This window comes from Ceratotherium simum, chromosome 8, assembly GCF_057802395.1.
Source record: "Ceratotherium simum simum isolate JZ-2026a chromosome 8, ASM5780239v1, whole genome shotgun sequence".
In the NCBI taxonomy this organism is placed as follows: domain Eukaryota; kingdom Metazoa; phylum Chordata; class Mammalia; order Perissodactyla; family Rhinocerotidae; genus Ceratotherium; species Ceratotherium simum.
In genome coordinates, this window is record NC_141907.1 from 71,525,161 (window position 1) to 71,544,976 (window position 19,816).

The window sequence follows — 19,816 nt, forward strand, 5'->3', positions numbered from 1 at the left end:
AAACGACACAATCGTCCCATTTGCAACAACATGGATGGGCCTGGAGCATATTATGTTAAGTGAAATAAGCCAGAAAGAGAAAGACAAACACTGTATGATCTCACTCATACAGTGAATATAAACCAACACATGGACAGAGAAAACTGTACTGTGGTTACCAGGGGCGGTGGGGGGTGGGCACAAGGGGTGAAAGGAGTCATATATATGGTGATGGACAAACAAAAATGTACAACCCAAAATTTCACAATGTTAAAAACCATTAAAACATCAATTAAATAAAAAAACTTTCTATACCAAATTCTCTTAAAATGGTCTATTTAAAGAATGCAATGTCTTCAACTTTTTAAAAAATCTATTATATATAACAGAACAGGAAGACAGAAGCAGGAAAAGAATATTTACCCTAAGACATTTCACTCTAAGGAACTTACCAACCTTTGGGACTTATAAAGACTGTATATTAATATCAAGTGAAAGTGTAACTCAGCCTAAACTCTAAACCAGAATTTTTAAAAAATGTATCTAAGATTCTGACTCTTAGGGAGAAAAACATATGATACTCCCCCTTTCCCAAATATATTAAGAGATTAAAGACACCAGGAAAAAAAAAGAGATATGGTCCATGGAAGTGTGTTTCTCTCACATCCTGGCATGTTATGACATGAAGCAGACAGGAAGTTGAGACCATTTTTTTGCTCCTCTAAGTGCCAGTAAAGTTACATCAATTAACAAAATAGGAAGTTATGAAGAAAAAAGTACGTCACACAGACGCAGATAGGCTTTACTGGTTCACTGTAGAGAATATGTAACAAAACTAATGTAGTTTTACATGTAAACACAACTTACAATGAATTACAGAAAACAGGACAGAGCAAAAGCATATACTTTTACTACTACTATGTTAAGTCAGTCTACTTTATTTTCTTTTTTCAAGCTTCTTTGCACTTATAATCTATATCACATTTTAGCATATATTATCAACATGTAATACCATTATGCAGAATACCGTATTAACTCATATTATACTACATTATTCTCATAACTAAGGTCTGTGCAAGCAAAGAGTGACTTTTATACTACACATTAATCAGAAGAGTATTAAGTAGAAAGAGGAACTCCAAATGGCACTTTGATTGAAAGCACCTCCAAAGAAACTCAATGCTATATAGCTACTGCTGCAGTACCTACTACAGGCAGCAATAGTATTAGACTCATTCTAGCTATTTCTACTATTATACAAATCAACATATACTGAAATTATTTCAATTACAATAACACTGCATTCTGGATATATATTATTTTAATCACAATCACATGTAAATATTTTAACAAAGATATTAATTTCTATTTTTGAATCATTTTATTTCAAAGGTAAATGTTTCTCGAAATTTCTTTTTTTTACATTTTTTTTTTTTGTGTGTGAGGAAGATCAGCCCTGAGCTAACATCCATGCCAATCCTCCTCTCTTGTTTTTTGCTGAGGAAGACCAGCCCTGAGCTAACATCTATTGCCAATTCTTCGCCTTTTTTTCCCCCTTTTTCTCCCCAAAGCCCCAGTAAATAGTTGTATGTCAAAGCTGCACATCCTTCTAGTTGCTGTATGTGGGACGCCGCCTCAGCATGGCTGGACAAGCAGTGTGACAGTGCGTGCCTGGGATCCAAACCCAGGCTGCCAGTGGCAGAGGGCACGCACTTAACCGCTAAGCCATGGGGCCGGCCTCTCTTTTTTTACTTTTAAGTCAGAAAAAAATTAAGTTATACTAATTATTTCCTTATAATTTACAAAAACAAAGAGTACAGATTTTAAATTTTACATTTTCAAATAGTCCAAAAGAAAATATATTGTGCCAATTGTTAAATGAGAATCTGGTGCTTTGACAAACTGGATTATAGCTTGAATAGTTCCTACTCAGTCAAGGTATACGTGACTTCCAACAATTTACTACTGTGACTTAAAAAAAAAAAAAAAGTTTTTCTTAGCATTAGCAAGTATTAGATATAATTATTATCAAAGTCTGCTTGTTAAATATTAATGCCATTTCCAGGGTCTATAAACAACATTTTCACTGCACTGAATACTTTGTAAGATGTGTCTATTTTTGGGTCTGTTTTATTAAGAAGGCATTCTATGGATGCTTCACTAACCATAATCATTTCCTTGTTTGAACTGGACCACTTAATTTATTACAGTCATAATAGTCTGAAAGGGGCCGGCCCACTGGCGCAGCGGTTAAGTGCGCGCACTCCACTATGGCAGCCCAGGGTTCGCAGATTCAGATCCCGGGTGCTCACCAACGCACCGCTTGTCAAGCCATGCTGTGGTGATGTCCCATATAAAGTAGAGGAAGAGGGCATGGATGTTAGCCCAGGGCCAATCTTCCTCAGCAAAAAGAGGAGGATTGGCATCAGATGTTAGCTCAGCGCTGATCTTCCTCACACACACACACAAAAAAAAGTCTGAAAGTCTAGTATAAAGTATTAAAAAAAAAATAAAGGACTTGAATTTTACCTAAACATGTGAACTAAATGTATGAAATCTCTCTTAGGAGGGGCCTCTATTACTTATTATTTTTATTTGACAATGTCATAGAAGTCATAGGCTTGTACTTAAGATAACAAGTGATAATCATTTGAATAAAAATATAAAGCCTACCAAAAAATAAATTTACCAGTAATTTGTCTCCCAGTGTGAAAAGATGAGATATTTCCTCCTGGATATGTGAAAAAACACAAAGCTGAATAATAATTATTACTTACTTCAGGGAGAGCTGTGCTGGTCAGGCACAGGCCCTTTGAGCAGAGCACACTGCTAATCTTTTACCAATTTGGGAGGAAGTGTGGAGTTCAAGGGCTGGCAGCACAGTTACGGAAGGGCTGTCATTGACTGGTTGGCTTGCAAAATCCTATTCACTAAAGCAAGTTGCTGATTACAATGACTTAAAACCAATTCTAAAAAACTGTCATTTACAAAGCAGGTTTAAAACTGGTTTGAGCAAACCATGGCTATACAAGAATTAGTCTTCTCCTAGGAGTTTGGGAATTTCCTTTTATTTTTATAAGGTAAACCCTATACACACATAAACCTTATACACACATAAACCAGCACACACATATATACTAAGGGTAAATACTAGGCATATGGTTTCATAACCACATTTCAAGAAACTTCAATAAAAATTAGAAATATTGTCAGTATTAAGGTGAAACCATTTGTCTTATATTAATTTAATTAATCAATCAGTCAGTCCGTCATCACATGTTACGTTGCAGGTTCTGGAAATTGAAAGACAAATATAAAAAGCAACAACCAAGTGCTTTATAGCAGTGCTATTCAAAGTGGGTCTGGTCCACAAACTTTTTTTTACAGGTCTGCAATGAGGTAAGTACAAAAATGGAGTGTTTAGAAAAGTTATATTTGACAGAGAAATTTTATGTTTGTTGAATCTAATTAAAAATAGAGCTTTGTATTTTGTGTGTCCTTTTAGTCATTTCCTTTTTCTAGTAATTCATTCTTGTTGTCTTTTACAAAAATACCGGTTCACAATCCAGCCCTTTTAGCACGCACAGTTTGAGAAGCACTACTTTAGGGATTCAAGAAAGGCAGATAGGGATTCAAGAAAGGCAGATATCCACGATAGACGAGGCTGTGTTACGTTTCGCTACTAAGATACACACAAAAGGAATGTGTATCACACACCAAGCAAGTAAACACCTGCATCAAAATTTGAACACGGTGTTGGTGGCTTAAGAGAAAATCCCTCAGAAGATGATGCAGCGTACTTAAGAAAAGCTGCATCATCGATCCTCTAGATGGACTAGGAAATTATACTGTCTGGAAAAACAAATGACTAAGATAAAAACTGCTTCACCCTAAATGTGAAGAAATTTAGGAATACCTTAGCCAATCTATCTCTTGTATTTTCTTTTAAAAAAAAATGTATGCACAAGAGTAATCTATTTTTTTTTAAAGTTATCTAAAATAAGTCCCCTCAAAAAGATGAATAAGATGTGACATAATTCCTACCATTAAGGAGCCTGAATCATCTAGATAATAATGTGGTGAAGGCAACAGTAGAGAGATATACTGAATATTATGGGGGAACCTAAAGTAGTCTGGGCGATCAAGAAGGCTCCCCATCGAATGTGATAGCTCACATGTACTCCAAGTCCCCATTCCACTCTATCCAACTATAACCAAGCTTCACATATTCTACTTCCTAAATTTCTCTCATATTTTGGCCTTGCTTCTCCTACCACATCTCTTTAGTCACAGGCCCCATCATCTTACAGCTATTATTACAGCCTTCTAACAGCCTCTTCTCTCACCAATGCATCCTTCTTACTGCTGCCAGTTACTATTCCTAAATTCAAATCTGATCACATCACCTCAATGCTTAAAACTTCCATGGATAATGTAATGGTAAGTAGAAAAAACTGGACACAACTGTATGACCTCTATTGGGTAAATACATATCTGTGGTAGGTTTCCAACTGCAAGATGGGCTCCAACTGCAACTGCCATTTTGGAATCAATTAATGAAATGATTCCAAAAGCCTCTGTTTATTACAGAGAAATTTGTGGAGGAAAATAAGGAAACATACGTTTAAAGTGGGCCACAGAACTTTAAGGCATGGCTCATACAAATATTCCCAAAGCTGTTCAAATTCTAACAAGGAAAGAGAAATGACTAAACGTTTACTGTTATTACAGCCAGCATGTCTGTTTTAACTAGGCTAAATATTCTTATATATTGTAAACATTTTATAATACTTTATAGTCCCTTATATAATGATTATATGGTACGCTTGTTGGTTTTTTTTATAGGATTTAAAAAGAGAGAGCATGGTGTGGCAGAAATAACAGTGAGTTAGGTATTAAGAGAATTGAATTTTAATAACTACATTACTAGGAAGTTACCTAATCTCTCCAAGTCTCAGTTTCTTCATTTATAAAAGAGCAGGGTTGGTCTAGTCAGGGGTCAGCAATCTTTTTTTTTTTTTTTCTGGGAAAGATTCACCCTGACCTAACATCTGTTGCCAATCTTCCTCTCTTTTTTTTTCCCTCCTCCCCAAAGCCCCAGTACATTGTTGTATATCCTTTTTTTTTTTTTTATCATTATACTTCTATTTCTGCATAGATTACATCATGTCCACCACCAAAATACTAATTACAACCCATCACCACACACATGTATCAAATCATCCCTTTCACCCTCCTCCCTCCCCCCTTCCAATTGTTGTATATCCTAATTGTCAATCCTTCTAGTTCTTCTATGTGAGCCCCTACCACAGCACGGCTACTGACAGCCAAGTGGTGTGGTTCTGTGCCCAGGAACCAAACCCAGACCACCAGAGCAGAACACACCGAACTTTCTTTAACCACTAGGCCATCAGGACTGGCTCAGCAATCTTTTTCTGTAAAGGGCCATATAGTAAATATTTTAGGTTTTGTGGGCCATCCAGACTCTGTCATGACTACTCAGCTATGCCACTGTAATACAAAAGCAAGCAAAGACAATACACAAAAGAATGAGTGTGGTTGTGTTCCAATAAAACTTTATTTACAAAACTGACAGCAACCTGAGTTTGGCTTACCCAAGATCCTCGTTTTAGGTAATCACTGTGTACTTCTACTTCTAAACGATGAAAGCACTTCTTTTGTATTTAAAATTACTTAAGCTGTTGCCTTGCTTTTTAGAGAAATCTGTTAGCCATACCTAACACAAGGCACATAAACTAGTGGTTAAACGCAGACTTTAGAGCCAGACAGTTTTGGGATTCCCTATTAGCTGTGTAGCCTTGGGCAAGTCACTTAAAGTCACTCTGAGCCTCAGATTTCTTGTAAGGTTGTTGTTAGGTTAAATGAAGTAATATATGCAAAGTACTTAGCCCTGTATCTAGCACACAGTAAGCATTCAATAAATTAACATTTTACTTTTATAAATTATGTGATCCTGAGTCCTTGGTCAGGAACACAATCCTCCAATCAATGTTTTTTACAGTAAAGAAATAAAATATGCTTTATAATGATCTACATTTGGATGCATTTTTCACTATAGGAAAAGATGACTGGCTATATTACCCTATGTCTTCCTGGGTTTTTTTATGACAACAGTCAGTATTTGTTGAGTGCTATCTACTTACTAGTTGTATGATCTTGGGTAAGTTACATAACCTTTCATTAGCCTCAGTTTTTTCATCTGTAAAAATGAGGAAAATAACAGTACCAACTTCATAGGATTGTTATAAAGATTAAATGGATTAATAAAATTGTCTGCCATATACACTCTATAAGTAATTGCTATTATTTGAGTTAGATACTTCACATTAATTCATTTCAATCCTCAGGACAACCCAAAAAGTTAGTATTCCTATATTTACAGTTGTGGATAATGAGGCTCAGAGGAGTTAAGAAACCTACCCAAGGTCACACAGCTATTAAGTGGCAACGCCCAGGACTCAACATAGGCTCTAGGCCAAAGATGGCATTAACTATATCCTTGTATGGGGAGTGTAACTACATCTTTGTACAGTATGTATAAATTACTTTTGTGTGTGTGTATGTGTGAAGAAGATCAGCCCTGAGCTAACATCCGTGCTAATCCTCCTCTTTTTACTGAGGAAGACCGGCTCTGAGCTAACATCTATTGCCAATCCTCCTTTTTTCCTTTTCCCCCAAAGCCCCAGTAGGTAGCTGTGTCATAGCTGCACATCCTTCTAGTTGCTGTATGTGGGACGCAGCCTCAGCACGGCCGGAGAAGCGGTGCATCGGTGCGCGCCCGGGATCCAAACCCGGGCAGCCAGTAGCGGAGCGCGAGCACTTAACCACTAAGCCACGGGGCCGGCCCTATAAATTACTTTATGAGAACTAAAATACAGATGTTAATAATATCCTCCCCACACAGAAAATGTTTTCTATTTTTTTAAAGTTCAAGAGTAAGAGAATACACATTAAATCACTGATCTTAAAAGGCCAGTATTCCCATAGGTAAAATTTTTGCTGAAATGATTCTTCTTTGTTTTCCATATCCAATTAATTTAACTCAAACTTTCATTATTAAAATAAAAAAGCAATCCTCTGTATTAAAGTAACTAAATATGCAACATAGTGACTTATCTTTTATACATAAAGTATTATGCAAAGGCTGGCATTCAACTCTAATTGATCTTTGAGATCCATATAGACCTTTCAGACTATTTTTATAAAGAACAAATCGAGAAAGCCAAATACAGTTCTGTTACTTGATTCTATAAATCCCCAAGTATTGATTTAGAACCTTGAACTCTGAAAAGCATTCAGATTTCAAATGAAAATACTGATCAAAATCAAACGGAAAAAGAAAAAACAAAACTCAAGGAAAAACACACAAGGACATTACTCCGCTGGGCAGATTCATTCATAAGGTTGTACAGCATCACTTGATCCACCTCATACTTTTCAGCCCTTTGACTGCTACTGGTAACCGACCCAGAAACAGAAGCTGGCTTTACCGTGTGAAGCCCTATAGCCCAGCAACCTATCACTAACAAGGAAAATACAGCTTACTTCCAAACTCTATTACAAGAATGAACTCAAACTTAGAACTCTAAGTTAATTCTGAAATTCCCAAAATGCAAATAAGATTAATTTTAAATATTATAAATTAAAATTACAAACTATAATCTAATCTACATAAATTGATTGTAAATACCATATACTTTTTATTCTTTCTAAACCAAGCAATACTGAAAGTCAAAATGATCATCAATTAAGATTTAATATAACTTTACACTCTGTGCTATACAAGAAGAAATATTATAGAACAACAAATATACTATATAAATATCATCATCTAGTTTGGAAGATAAAATACTTAATTTTCTTTAGCATTTGGTGTTTTATTGAGAAAAGAGAAAAAGTCTGAATTTCAGAATAAACAAACCAAACTATCTTTTAGCATTTCAAAATAATATTCTTACATGCTGGATTGTATTAGGGTGCCATTCTTGCCATGCATTCTATTGCCCATCAAGGCGGGGGGGGGGGCAGGACACAGTTATCTACCTAAGGATAATGGACGGATAATCAGCGGTGTCACCTCCAGATATTAAGAAGCAGCACTGTTATTCGTATGAACATTTTATATCATAAACATCAATCTCTAGTTCTGGAAGAAAACCAGGCACTCACAGTGCTTCAAAAATTACCTGTTCACTTTCTTTTATCAAAAAAACTAATTTTAAAAATAATCTGCAAAATATCTAGTAAAGAAACCTGCCTAAATAACTGAAGCTAATGGTTCCTAGAACCTTTGGGGGGAGGATGGTCACGAACCCCTTTTGAACATCTGTTGAAAGCTGTGAGTCTTCTCCCCAGAAAAGCACAGATATACACAGAGTTCACAGACTCTTGGAAGACCATTTATGGGCACAGCCATAGATCTAAGTTAAGAACCAGAGAGATGAAGTAGAAATTTTCCGAAAATCCCTTTGACTCTCTTCCATAATTTTACCTCTGAGTCACAAGAACCAACTAAATCATTCATAACCAGACAATGAACTCTCTGGTACAGGCAACCCTTTAAACAATAAAGTTTGATAGTATTTACACAAGCAGTATTCACCAGAAAATTATACTGGCAGCATTTTACAACACAGCATGTAACTAGTGATATCAAAGAATGCTATAGTACATTACAGTTTACAAAATGATTTCATATATTATAACAATTAAAATTTTTATCCCCCTTTTACAGCTAAGGAAACAGAGGTTCAGAAAATAACTTGCGGGCCGGCCCCGTGGCTTGGTGGTTAAGTGAGCGCGCTCCACTGCTGGCGACCCGGGTTCGGATCCCGGGCTCCCACCGGCGCGCTGCTTCTCCGGCCATGCTGAGGCCGCGTCCCCCATACAGCAACTAGAAGGATGTGCAGCTATGACACACAACTATCTACTGGGGCTTTGGGGGGAAAAAATAAATAAATAAAATCTTTAAAAATCTTTAAAAAAAAAAAAAAAAAAGAAAAGAAAATAACTTGCCATAGTCACATAGCCAAGATGTGGAGAGCTGGGATTCTAATCCAGAGTTGTCTAGTTCTAGAACTGAGCTCATTACATTATTATATCCCGATGCTTCTACAAAAGCCCCGCAGACAGAGAAAACATTTAAAAAAGAAAAAAAAAAAGACTGAAGGGTCACACTTTATTACAGACATATCTTGACATCAGTGAAGAAAAATTAATATACTTAAAAATGTTCGATTTCCTCTTGCTTCATTGGTTAACATAAAACATGTTTTTCAGAAAACCGATGAAATGGTCAAGCTAATGCATTTTAGGATTAAGAAATATAATATTTTGTTATTCCATGAAGCATTTCTCGTCCCTCATCTCTTTAGTTCTTAATATACAAAAATAAACGACTCTTTATTGAAAATTCAAATATAAGAAACCAAAATTTAAAAATCCAGTTTTTCTTAAAACATAAAAGCTATTTAAAATTAATTTTTAGGATGGTCAAAATATTCCCTTTAATCTTTTTAAAATGACAATACCCATTTCAGTTCTCTACAACACTTAAAAGTTCTTGATTTTTAAAAAAGAACGTGCAATTATTACAGATTATCATATTAAAAAACAATAATAGTAATCGTATCAAATGCTAAAAAAAATTAGCTTTAAATGTTAATATGATGAACTGAAATGCAATAGTTGAGTATAATATCCTGAGGTTTATTTTTATACTTATGCTCATATCGTTTGGTATCTTAAAGGCAAGATATACACTGACTAAAAAGTCTGAAGTGGGTCATGAGTTGACCGACAAACTAAAGGGGGTGCCAGGAGGAAGGAAGAGGAAAAGCAGCAGCCAATGATGAAAGCCACCGCCAAGCGGAGGTCTCTGCTCGTCCAAGTCCACCCTTCGGCAGGCTCAAGACGCGAGGGAGATAGAGGAAGAGGATTTCCTCCCAGAACGAGTGTGAAGACCAAGAGTCGAACAATTATCAGCTACACAGGAGAAAATCAACGCAAAGGAAGAAAAAGCGCAACCGGCAGATAAAATACTTGTATCAACCCAGGTTCTTTCAAAAACCTTTTCCCAAAGAACCCTCCCAAAGCGGTAATATTAGCATAGAGTAAAGGGCCAAACATAATGACGCTATGAAAACAGGTTAAAAGGAATACTGAGAAAAGTTCAATTTCCCACGAACAGTCGTCTGATTAAACATTGCCAAGCGGGAACATACACAAAAAGCTTTTCAAACCCAGACGCCCAAACGCTGGTACTGTGCAAATCCCGCAAAGGACGAGCTAGAAACGTGCGCTACGTAGACCCACAGCCCTCCTTGAAGACACCAGCAAGCGACCTCAGCCCAGGACTGAGCCGAAGGAGCAAAGAGGGGCATCTGCGGGTGCTGAAAGAGGCTGCAGTTTCCGGCGTCACCCCGGGATGCTCCTCGGTTCGGTCTCCAGCGCCCCGAGGGTGCACCTGGCGCGGGCAGCGCGCTCCGCGGACGCGCATGTCCCGACGGGCAGCGAGCCTGCGGCGGGCACGTCCAGGTGGTTCGGCAAGGCCCGAACAGGCACCAAGCCCGGAGGGCGGCGGGTCCCGGCGCAGCAGGGCCCGGGGACCGCCCCCCTGCCCCGCCCCCACAGGCCGCCCCCCCACACGCCGCACCGGCGCCTGCTCAGTCGCCGGACCCGCGGAGCACCTGCCTGGGCTTTCTTCCAAAGACCGAGGGGAGCGAGCCCAGGGGCCCCGGCGAGGCTGGGCCAGAGGCTGCGGTTCCCCTCGCGGAGCGCGACCCCGTTCCTCCCGCCAACGGGGGCGACAGAAACGGGGCACGGGGTAATGGGCCCAAACCCTCTCCGCTGCGGAGTTGTGGTTGCTGCTCTCAGGGCTGGAGGATCCCCGCGCCGGAGCACCAGCCGGGACGGCGTTACGATTTGGGGCTGGGGGCAGGGAGGGCTCGGCGCGAGCGACAGGCACCGCACAAAGGAAGAGGGGAGTGAGGGGAACGAGCGGCCGGTTACCTCGATCCTCGCCTCGTCGCTGCGCTCGCTTCCTCCCGGCCTCGCCAAGGCTGCAGCCGCGCTACCTCGCTCCCAGTCCTGCGCCGCGCCGCGCCGCGCCGCACCAGCCCGCGCGAGCATTCGACGGACGCGCGGCCTCCCCGAGCCCCGGCTGGCGCCAGGCGTCTTCTCGCCTCAGCCCCCCGAGAGCGACGGCTCCGGGGGCGGGGCGAGGAGCGCGCCCCGGGACCTGCGCACAGCACTCTGGGAAGTGTGGTTTTTGGTTACCTCCTCTGGGTGCCCGCCCCCAGCTCGCGAGGCGGCGGCGGGAGGCTTCGGGGCTGTGGATAGCGGTGTCCTGCCTGGTGAAGGCAGACCAGGGCCTCGCGGACGTCTTCGAAACGCGTTTTTAGAGGAAACACTGCATAAATACCTCAGAAGTTATCCGTTTCTTCACTTCCGTGGCTGTACAAATTTAGTTTCCTTTATATCCAGGTCTCCTCCTGCGCATTGTGAGTATTTTTAGGGTTTATATGTCTTGAAAAAAAAAAAAAGGAAAAAAAAGCTTCTGCTTTTATTCGTGCGTCACTTTCTCTACGTGCTCTACAAACAATATACAAAACAGCTTGTATTTATAAATACATACCCACAAACCTAAGGAAGCAGTTCATTGACCTAAGCGCTGGTGCTGAAAACCACTGCAAGTAAAAGTGATGTCGGAATAAACCGATTTTTCAGTGAAGTCAATGGAATGTAGGAGAGCAGAGATTAAGAGAAAGCAAAGAAAAAATTTTAAAAATAGGATATTTTCTTAAATGTGTCTTTTTGTTAGAGCAACCTCAAGCTTTCACAACCTTAGGAATCTGTCATAATAAATCCAACCCTAGGTACATTTATGAATATTAACACATAGGCATACATTGGTTTTGCCGAAAGCTTTTTTTAAAAAAATTAGCATCTTATGTAAAACCCTCAAAATGACTATTTGAATTATTTCATTTGTAGAAAAAAACTTTTTACAGAGCAGAAATAGAAATAATTTTTAACATTTCAAAATTATTTCTCTTCAGAGCATTGTTTTTCAAATTTAATGCCAATGCCCTTAGAAAAATAGAGCGAGACCAGTTTTAAACTGTGCACTAAAAAAAAAGAAATTGTAACATTTTCTGGAAGCATGATGTAATACAATATATATTTAATAAGACCATGTTCTAATAGAAATTTTTTTATGGTCTGAATTTTTCTTCTTAATTGGATGTGCTACTAAAAAAATGCTTATGGAGCAGAACTACTCTTTTTTCTCTGCTAATTGACATATACAAAACAATAGACTACTTGTAGTTACTAACTAGATCAAAGACATATAGACAATATTTCAATGTTGTTATCATTTATTTATTCAGGGATATTTACTGAGAACGTATTATATGCCAGACCCTGAGCTAGGAACTGGGAAATACACAGTGAACAAAATTAAATAGCCCCTGCACTTGTAGAGACTTAAGATCTAGTGGAGGAGACAGAGGAACTAAACAGATAATGAGAAATGAAAAGGTCTGCATAGGATGGCAAAGAGAGAGAGAGGGACTACCTAAGGTACACCAACCTAGAGCTTTTTTGGCGGGGGAAGAGAGGCAAAAATTCTGAAAATTAAATGAAATGCTCAAACCAAATGACAAACTTGGGGGGGGAAGTCCTTCCTTAAAGTGATAGATCCACAACAATGCTCTCAAATAATTATTTTTAAAAATATGTATCTTACAAAACAAGATATATCTTGATGTGGTTCAGGACACACTATCGCAAAATACAGCACTTGGCGTGTTGAATACCTTAAACTGAAGGAATTTGAGAACATACAGAAGCAGGAAGGTCATTCTGACCGCACCCTCCGCTATTTCCTCTCCCCCACCCCTTCTTCCCTGAAACAGGTCATAAAACTCTCGTGTGCAAGGTACCCTCGCTGTACCAGGAGGAAAGAAGACATTCTTATCACCAGAGATGGAATTTAGGGCCAAGAAGGCTGTATAAACAAATTTTGTTAAACCAACTCGTATCTTCCTAGTTACTTCTTCACCATTTATTACCCCTAGCCCAAACCCCTTTGTTTTGTCAATTCTTCACAAATTTATTTTTTTCTTTCTCTAAACGGTATAAAAGCTTCCTGCTATGGTTTCTTCTTTAGGTCTTCATTCTGTTGGGAAGGCTCCTATGCACATGTAAAAATTCAATAAAATTTGTATGCTTTTATCCTGTTAATCTGTCTTTGTCAGTTTAACTTTCAGACCCAGCCAGAGACCTTAGAAGGGTCAAGGAAAACTTTTTCCATCCCTACAACCTCAACTAAAAGAAAAGGACACACATTTCCTAAATCTGACAAGGAGTATCTTCTTAGCTTTTGTTCATTCCTTTCTAGCTCTGTTTGAGAATAAACAGGACTGGCCCTTAATAAGTAAGGATCTTTTGTTAGAGATGCCTTCCCTTCCCTAAAGTCCCATAAATTAAATTAAAACTAAATTAAAACTGGAAATGATTTGATATCTGTTGGCTCATTTTCTGATTGTACTTTGGTCCAAATAAATTGCAATGTTTTAACCGTAATCAACATTGGCATTTTAAGTCTTTATCTCTAATCCTAGAATAAAAGATTTTATAACTGCCGAAAGAATTGAAGATGCAGCCTGCAGAGGGATTTGGAAAGATTTATGAAGAGGACAATTTTATCTTCATTTCCAATGGAGGCAAAGCTTGTGGCCAGAGGGCAGTTCTCTGAAGAGCTGCCTGTCTAAGAACACTTCCCTAGAGAGCCTGAGAACCACCAGCAAGACCAGCCCTCCCTGTTCAGGTCAGAGTCACTGGCTGGCAGTTGCCTTTCTTCCCACCCCTCACTCCTGTCTCATCACCCTCCTCCACAGCAACCTGTACGTGGTACTTCAGTTTCCCGGTCACTTCCTGCCTTCTGCTGCAGGGCACACGGGATGGCTGTGCTTTCTGCCCTTGGCCCAGTGGCTCATCTTACACTGTTTAGTTTATGACAGTTCTTCCATCCATTCCCCTTGCTATCAATCCGACATAGGTATCTCTAAACCTTTGCTGACCTTTTTTCACTTTCATCTCTGAAATATTTGAATTTCCCTAATTTCTCTCTGGGCCATTGTAATTACTGTGCCTTCTCCCTCTTTGCCTGGCTAACTCCTACTTACCATCCACTATTAACTTAGATACTGTTTTCATCGGGGAGTCTTTCCTGGCTACAGTCTTCTCTCCTCTCATCTGGGTTAGTGCCTCCTATATATGCTCACATTGCAACCTATTTTTGCCCCTAAGGTAGCACTTATCAGTGAATATTTTAGTTACCTCTTTCATTTGTCTGAAAGCTTCTTGAATAGAAAGGAGAAGCACAGTGCTTGATATATAGCAGCTGTTCAATAAATACTCGGGCAATAAATGAATGCATATCAACTTTGTGCAGTCAAGAAGGACTCAGCAAATGTTTCTGTAAAAGGCCAGATAGTAAATATTTAAGGCTTGCAGACCATAAAGTCTCTGTTGCAACTGTTCCACTCTGCTTCCTAAAGGACGGTGGCTGGTTCTCACTGGTGGCTCCAGAATATCTCTAGATAGAATTTGAGTGGAAGGAGTAGGAGTGCAGCTCTGGGCTAGAGGATATTATTTGAGGATATATTTACGTAGCAGGTACATTGTTCCTGTTTAGAGTGATTATTTATTTTGGGTACTTTCGGGGTGGGTTGGTGGATGGAGCTGAAGCAGAAGGCATCTTGGGATGGCCACTGCTAGTTAAGTTTGTGCACTAAATTATTTCTTTTGAAAATTACTTGTGTTGGTGAGTTTTTAAAACTTATAATTTAATCCAGGTTTGGTTTTTTCCCCTCATTTTTAACATTCCACTTTTGCTGTTCCGTCCTGCCTAAGTCAAATCACTTTCCATTTCCCGTGAACCTGCCTTAGACATAGTTGAGCTTTCCAGCTGCATACGTGGGGAGCTGTGGATTCTCTCTAGAGCAAAATGTGAAATGACAAGATGAGAGCAAATTGCCTCCATCCCTACCATACTCCAGAAGTATTGTGACTTTAGCTATCAGAAAAACACATTTAAAGAAACGTGGTTTTCCAATGTCTATGTTTGAAATATGTGCAATACACTTCTGAGCAAAATTGTATCCATATGTATGGTAGAAACTGGCACAGTGAAACAAATGTAATTGCATTTCAATTCCAACATGTATTCCAAATGTAGATCTCTATGAAAAGTACTTCTTTAAGATAAAGATCTATATTACATCAGCTTTCTGATATCTTCACAGTCTCATGATAGAATCTCTCTGAAAAGTTTATTTTTTGATTTGTTTTTTTTAGTTAAAATAAATGCAGCATGGCAGATACTGCTAGCTGCTTAAACAGTGTCTTCTTGCCTTCTTCATTAACAAAAGAACCCCAGTTTTTTTGGAGGGATGATGTACCCAGCTAACATATTATTTTTCATCCTCCCTGACAGACTAAGTTCTATCCGTCAAATATGTCCAAGTGTTGCGTGGGAGTTTGGGGATGGTAGCTTAAAGGGAATTGATTCAGCTGGGAATAACTCTCTTACCCTTATTCTTTCTTCCTGGAAGGAAGGGCTTGAGTTTTAGCAGCCATCTTGGACTGTGAGGTTGTTTGAGGGGAGAAGCTGCTTATGGGATGGTGGAAGAATGACAGAAGGAGCCAGAGTCCCTGATGACCACTCAACCACCAAAACAGTCTCACTACACACCTTGAGGAGTTGGAAGTTCCAGTTGCGAAAAGGATAATATTTGTATCTGATAAACAAAATGTGGCTGCTTCCAAATTTGGGAAGTGGCACAATGGCCTGCCCAGGCTTGCAGGATTTCTTTCCTTATTTATTAGCAATTTAGGATTGCTCGTCTACTGGGTCAGTGAAGAAAGAAGGTACAACAGTCAAGAGTCATGAAGAGATCAGCAGACAAAAACCACTGGTGAAAGAGATGATCCAGGGTTGAGTAATCAGGTAGGGTATGTGAATGTGCTTCACTAGGCCTTCACCATTTTGCACAGAATCTTTAAGACAGAAACCTCAATACTTTGAGGTTATCATGTTGTAACCTTTTGTAGATGATGTAATTCTTTTCCCGAAATGGTTGCTGGCTGCCGCATAGCCACAATCTATAACTCATGCCCCCATAATCTTTGCACAGACGGTGCAGAAAGAAGCTCAAATTTTCAGATCCTATTCCTAAGTGACTCTCTTTGGGAGTTCATAAGCCAACATAGAACAACGTTGAGAAAAGAGAAGTTGTTATAATTGCATTTCTTTTTCAAGGAAGGGGAATCAGAAGAAAAACTTTCAGCCAATTTCCTCAGAGGCAAAACTGGATTATTAGAATAGAATGGCCTGTTGTTCAGCTATTTGGAAGGTTTCAGCTGCTACTTTTATCATCAATTGAGCTTTGAATCCTAGAAGCCCAGAGGGTAATTGGATATGTGCCTACCTGTGGACATGTGGTGGAGGTACCACAAAAAGTCTCTTCCTGGGCTGGCCCCGTAGCTTAGCGGTTAGGTACGCACGCTCTGCTACTGGCTGGCCTGGGTTCGGATCCCGGGCGCGCACCAATGCACCGCTTCTCCAGCCATGCTGAGGCGGCATCCCACATACAGCAACTAGAAGGATGTGCATCTATGACATACAACTATCTACTGGGGCTTTGGGGAGAAAAAAAGGAGGAGAATTGGCAATAGATGTTAGCTCAGAGCCAGTCTTCCTCAGCAAAAAGAGGAGGATTAGCATGGATGTTAGCTCAGGGCTGACCTTCCTCACAAAAAAAAAAACTCTTCCTTTGTGCTCGCAACTGTTGAGTAGAAAACAGACAAGGACAAAGAGAGCTCAAGATAGAAGTATGTGATCACCTTTGCTGCATGCTTGTTGGCAAGCAGCCAATCACGTCAGTTAAGAATTTTTAAACTTCACTCAGAATATTGTCCTCGAATCTGGACTACCATTTTTCTTTAGAAAAAAATGAAAAAGAAATGTCCATCTTGAGGCCGGCCCCGTGGCACAGCAGTTAAGTGCACGCTCCACTTTGGTGGCCCAGGGCTCGCAGGTTCGGATTCCGGGCACGCACCAATGCACCACTTGTCAAGCCATGCTGTGGCGGTGTCCCATATAAATTAGAGGAAGATGGGCACAGATGTTAGCTCAGGGCCAATCTTCCTCAGCAGAAAGAGGAGGATTGGCATCGGATGTTAGCTCAGGGCTGATCTTCCTTACAAAAAAAAAAAAAAAAGAAAGAAATGTCCATCTTACCTGCCTCTACTTCCCAACGAGAACTCTTTCCTCAAGTTCTGCCAAGTGTTTCTTTCTTCTCTCCTCTCATGGAGCCCATTCCCACCCTCTCAGTCAGGCCGCTGGCAGAAAACTCATGGTACGTTAAAGAGTGATCTGAGGAGACTTTAATACAGGTGTGAACAGGCTCTAGGAACAGCTACAAGGAACAGCGCAGTGCTCCTGAGCTAGTAGGATAGCAGTTATCAGAATCTGGAGAGGAGAGAAAGCTGTGAGTAGAGGCCTGCTGACTATAATAAAGCCTTGATGAAGGAAAGCAGCTAACTTGTGGTGACGCTACAAGAAGGGAGCTGGGATCGAAATACCCAATCTCCCTCTCCTTTCTCTTTGACCACAAGTGACAGTGCCTGCCTAAGGCAGCTGCTGGAAGCCAGAAGGACAAGGAAGTCTGTTAATTTTGTCCATAAAGGTCAGCTTTTCTGGTACAAAGCAGAATAGAGAAGGGTGAAGAGGGATCTGGAGAGACAACTTGAAGGTATTCAGCACGCGTGCTACTACATTTTTGCTCATGTTGGGCTTATCACCTAGAACGCCCTCATTTTCCACTGTCATATAATCCTCTGGTCTCATCTAGGATTCAGTGCATGACCTACTTTTAAATACAGAAATGCCTCTCTCCTCAGTTGGCATTTTTATCTGTATCACTCACACTGACACTTAACTATCTGCATCCTTTATTGCCACTTAAATGTTTAATATGTATAAGTATTGTGTTGTCTTGTAAGCTCTATGTTCCAGGATGTATGAGTTACACTTCTTTTCTATTTCCACAGTACCTAACATGGTGTTCAGCACAGACCCGTTGAACTGTAGTCTTCTTAGTTCCCTCTTTTTTTAATCCCCACGCCCTAACTGTCCCAGAGAAGGCTTTTACCTTCATATTATTGTGCAGGCACTCAAGGGAAAAAAATAATTTCAAATCAGTACTAGAAAGCACAAGAAAGGGAGCCCTGGTATTAAGTTTGGCGTGTTCTGCTTCTGTGGCCCAGGTTCAGTTCCCAGGTGTGGACCTACACCACTTGCCTGTCAGTGGCCATGCTGTGGTGGTGGCTCACATACAAAAAGAGGAAGATTAGCAGCAGATGTTAGCTCAGGGCGAATCTTCCTCACCAAAAAAAAAAAAAAAAAAAACCCACAAGAAGTCTAGATGTTAGGATTTTTTACACAGCTGTGTCAGTAGGGGTGTTCCTGAAGTTGGCCAGCGGGGCCTGCAGGTGGAACCTAAGCTTCTATCTGCAGACACCTGCAACTCTTTACCTGAGGGTTTTTTCTGTCTGCCTGACTAGCCCAAAGGCAGGGGAGGCTAGAAGTGCTGGCAAGTTTGCTGTCTCCCCTGTCCCCTCAAGCAGCTCTCAACCAGTGACAAGGGAGTTGGTGGCTAAAAATCACAGCTGACCTCACCTACCTGGTGGAGGGCAACTCTGAGGTACCTTCTACACAGTTTCCCAGAATTCCCCAGAGGACTGAGCCCAGCTGCCCACAGGGATAATCTGCACGATAATGCACCCTGAACTAGCTTCCTTCCCTTTCTTTCTCACTCTCCTCTTTGTTACTACTGCTTCTTGGAATCACCTCCCAAATGAAATACTGACTTAAATTCTTATCTTCAGGTTTACTTCTAGGGTAGAATAATGTGATATCACCAGTAATATTCAACTCACCTGTGGCAGGAATATACAAGGATGTGCTTTGCTTGCTATAACTTCTCTGTCCTGATATTTTCTTCTTTCTTTGCTGGATATCTAAACATATTTTTGATCCACCTGAGAAAAAATGACAGACATTTTCTAAAACTAAAAGTAAATGTTAGTGTTGTTTTGTCTTATTATAAAAGCAACATATGCTTATTATTGAAAAATTGGAAAATAAAAATAACACCACTCCTAAAATAGCAACTGTTAATATCTTGCTGTGTATCCTTTTGGAATATTTTCTTTACATGACAATGTTTTTTTAAAAATTGCTTTTTTTCCCCACTTACAAATGTATGCTGAATAACTTGCCAAGTCAAAAATATTTATATTTAACAACATTTAAAAATGATTGCAGAGTATTTCACTGTATGGACTTACTACTACTGTTCCTTTCATCAAGCTTTCATTTGTAGTTGTTTTGAGTTTTTCAGTTTCAAAAAAGAAATTGCTAGGTGCTATAACTTGTAGCTACATCATCAAGATGTTTCCCAAAAAGTGAATCTGCTACATCAGAGGGCACACAAATTCAAAAGATTTCTGATGTTGATGCAATTTACCAATAACCATTTTATAGGTAGGAGAGAGAAGGTGTGTTTTACTTGAGCCAAGCTGAGGATTATAACCTGGGAAGGCAGTCTCCACAAAGGAGGAAAGCGTTCTGGAGAAGCATGGTTTTCCATACAGTTTTATACTTTTTTAGAACAAAGAACATACATTAAACATGCCCAGGATACATATTCATCAAAGTTTCAAAGAGGTATTCAGTTGCAAA

General features: G+C 39.9%; 2 protein-coding genes across 4 annotated transcripts in view; one reads left to right on the forward strand and one right to left on the reverse strand.

Annotated features, from left to right (window-relative positions):
• Positions 1-11,152, reverse strand: part of KLHL8 (kelch like family member 8) — a 53,424-nt gene extending 42,272 nt beyond the window's left edge. For both annotated transcript variants that reach the window (XM_087434559.1, XM_087434558.1), the window contains exon 1: positions 11,011-11,152. The gene's annotated coding sequence lies outside the window, so the exon portion shown is untranslated. The remainder of the gene's footprint in view (positions 1-11,010) is intronic.
• Positions 10,711-19,122, forward strand: LOC147916497 (uncharacterized). 2 transcript variants are annotated; one of them, XR_015552943.1, is made up of 3 exons: positions 10,711-11,501; positions 13,629-13,834; positions 15,624-19,122. XR_015552943.1 is itself a non-coding variant. In XM_087434560.1 (2 exons), coding segments are annotated over exons 1-2 (675 nt in total). In that variant the 5' UTR covers positions 10,711-10,828; the 3' UTR covers positions 13,631-15,285. The 2 variants fall into 2 exon arrangements, 1 of the variants encoding a protein (XP_087290686.1); XM_087434560.1 differs by lacking the exon at positions 15,624-19,122 and having other exon boundaries at positions 13,629-15,285.
• The last annotated feature ends 694 nt before the right edge of the window (positions 19,123-19,816 follow it).

What these genes read in the sequence shown, in the direction of transcription:
- LOC147916497 (XM_087434560.1), top strand. Translation starts at nt 10,829, where the DNA reads ATGGGCCCAAACCCTCTCCGCTGCGGAGTTGTGGTTGCTGCTCTCAGG.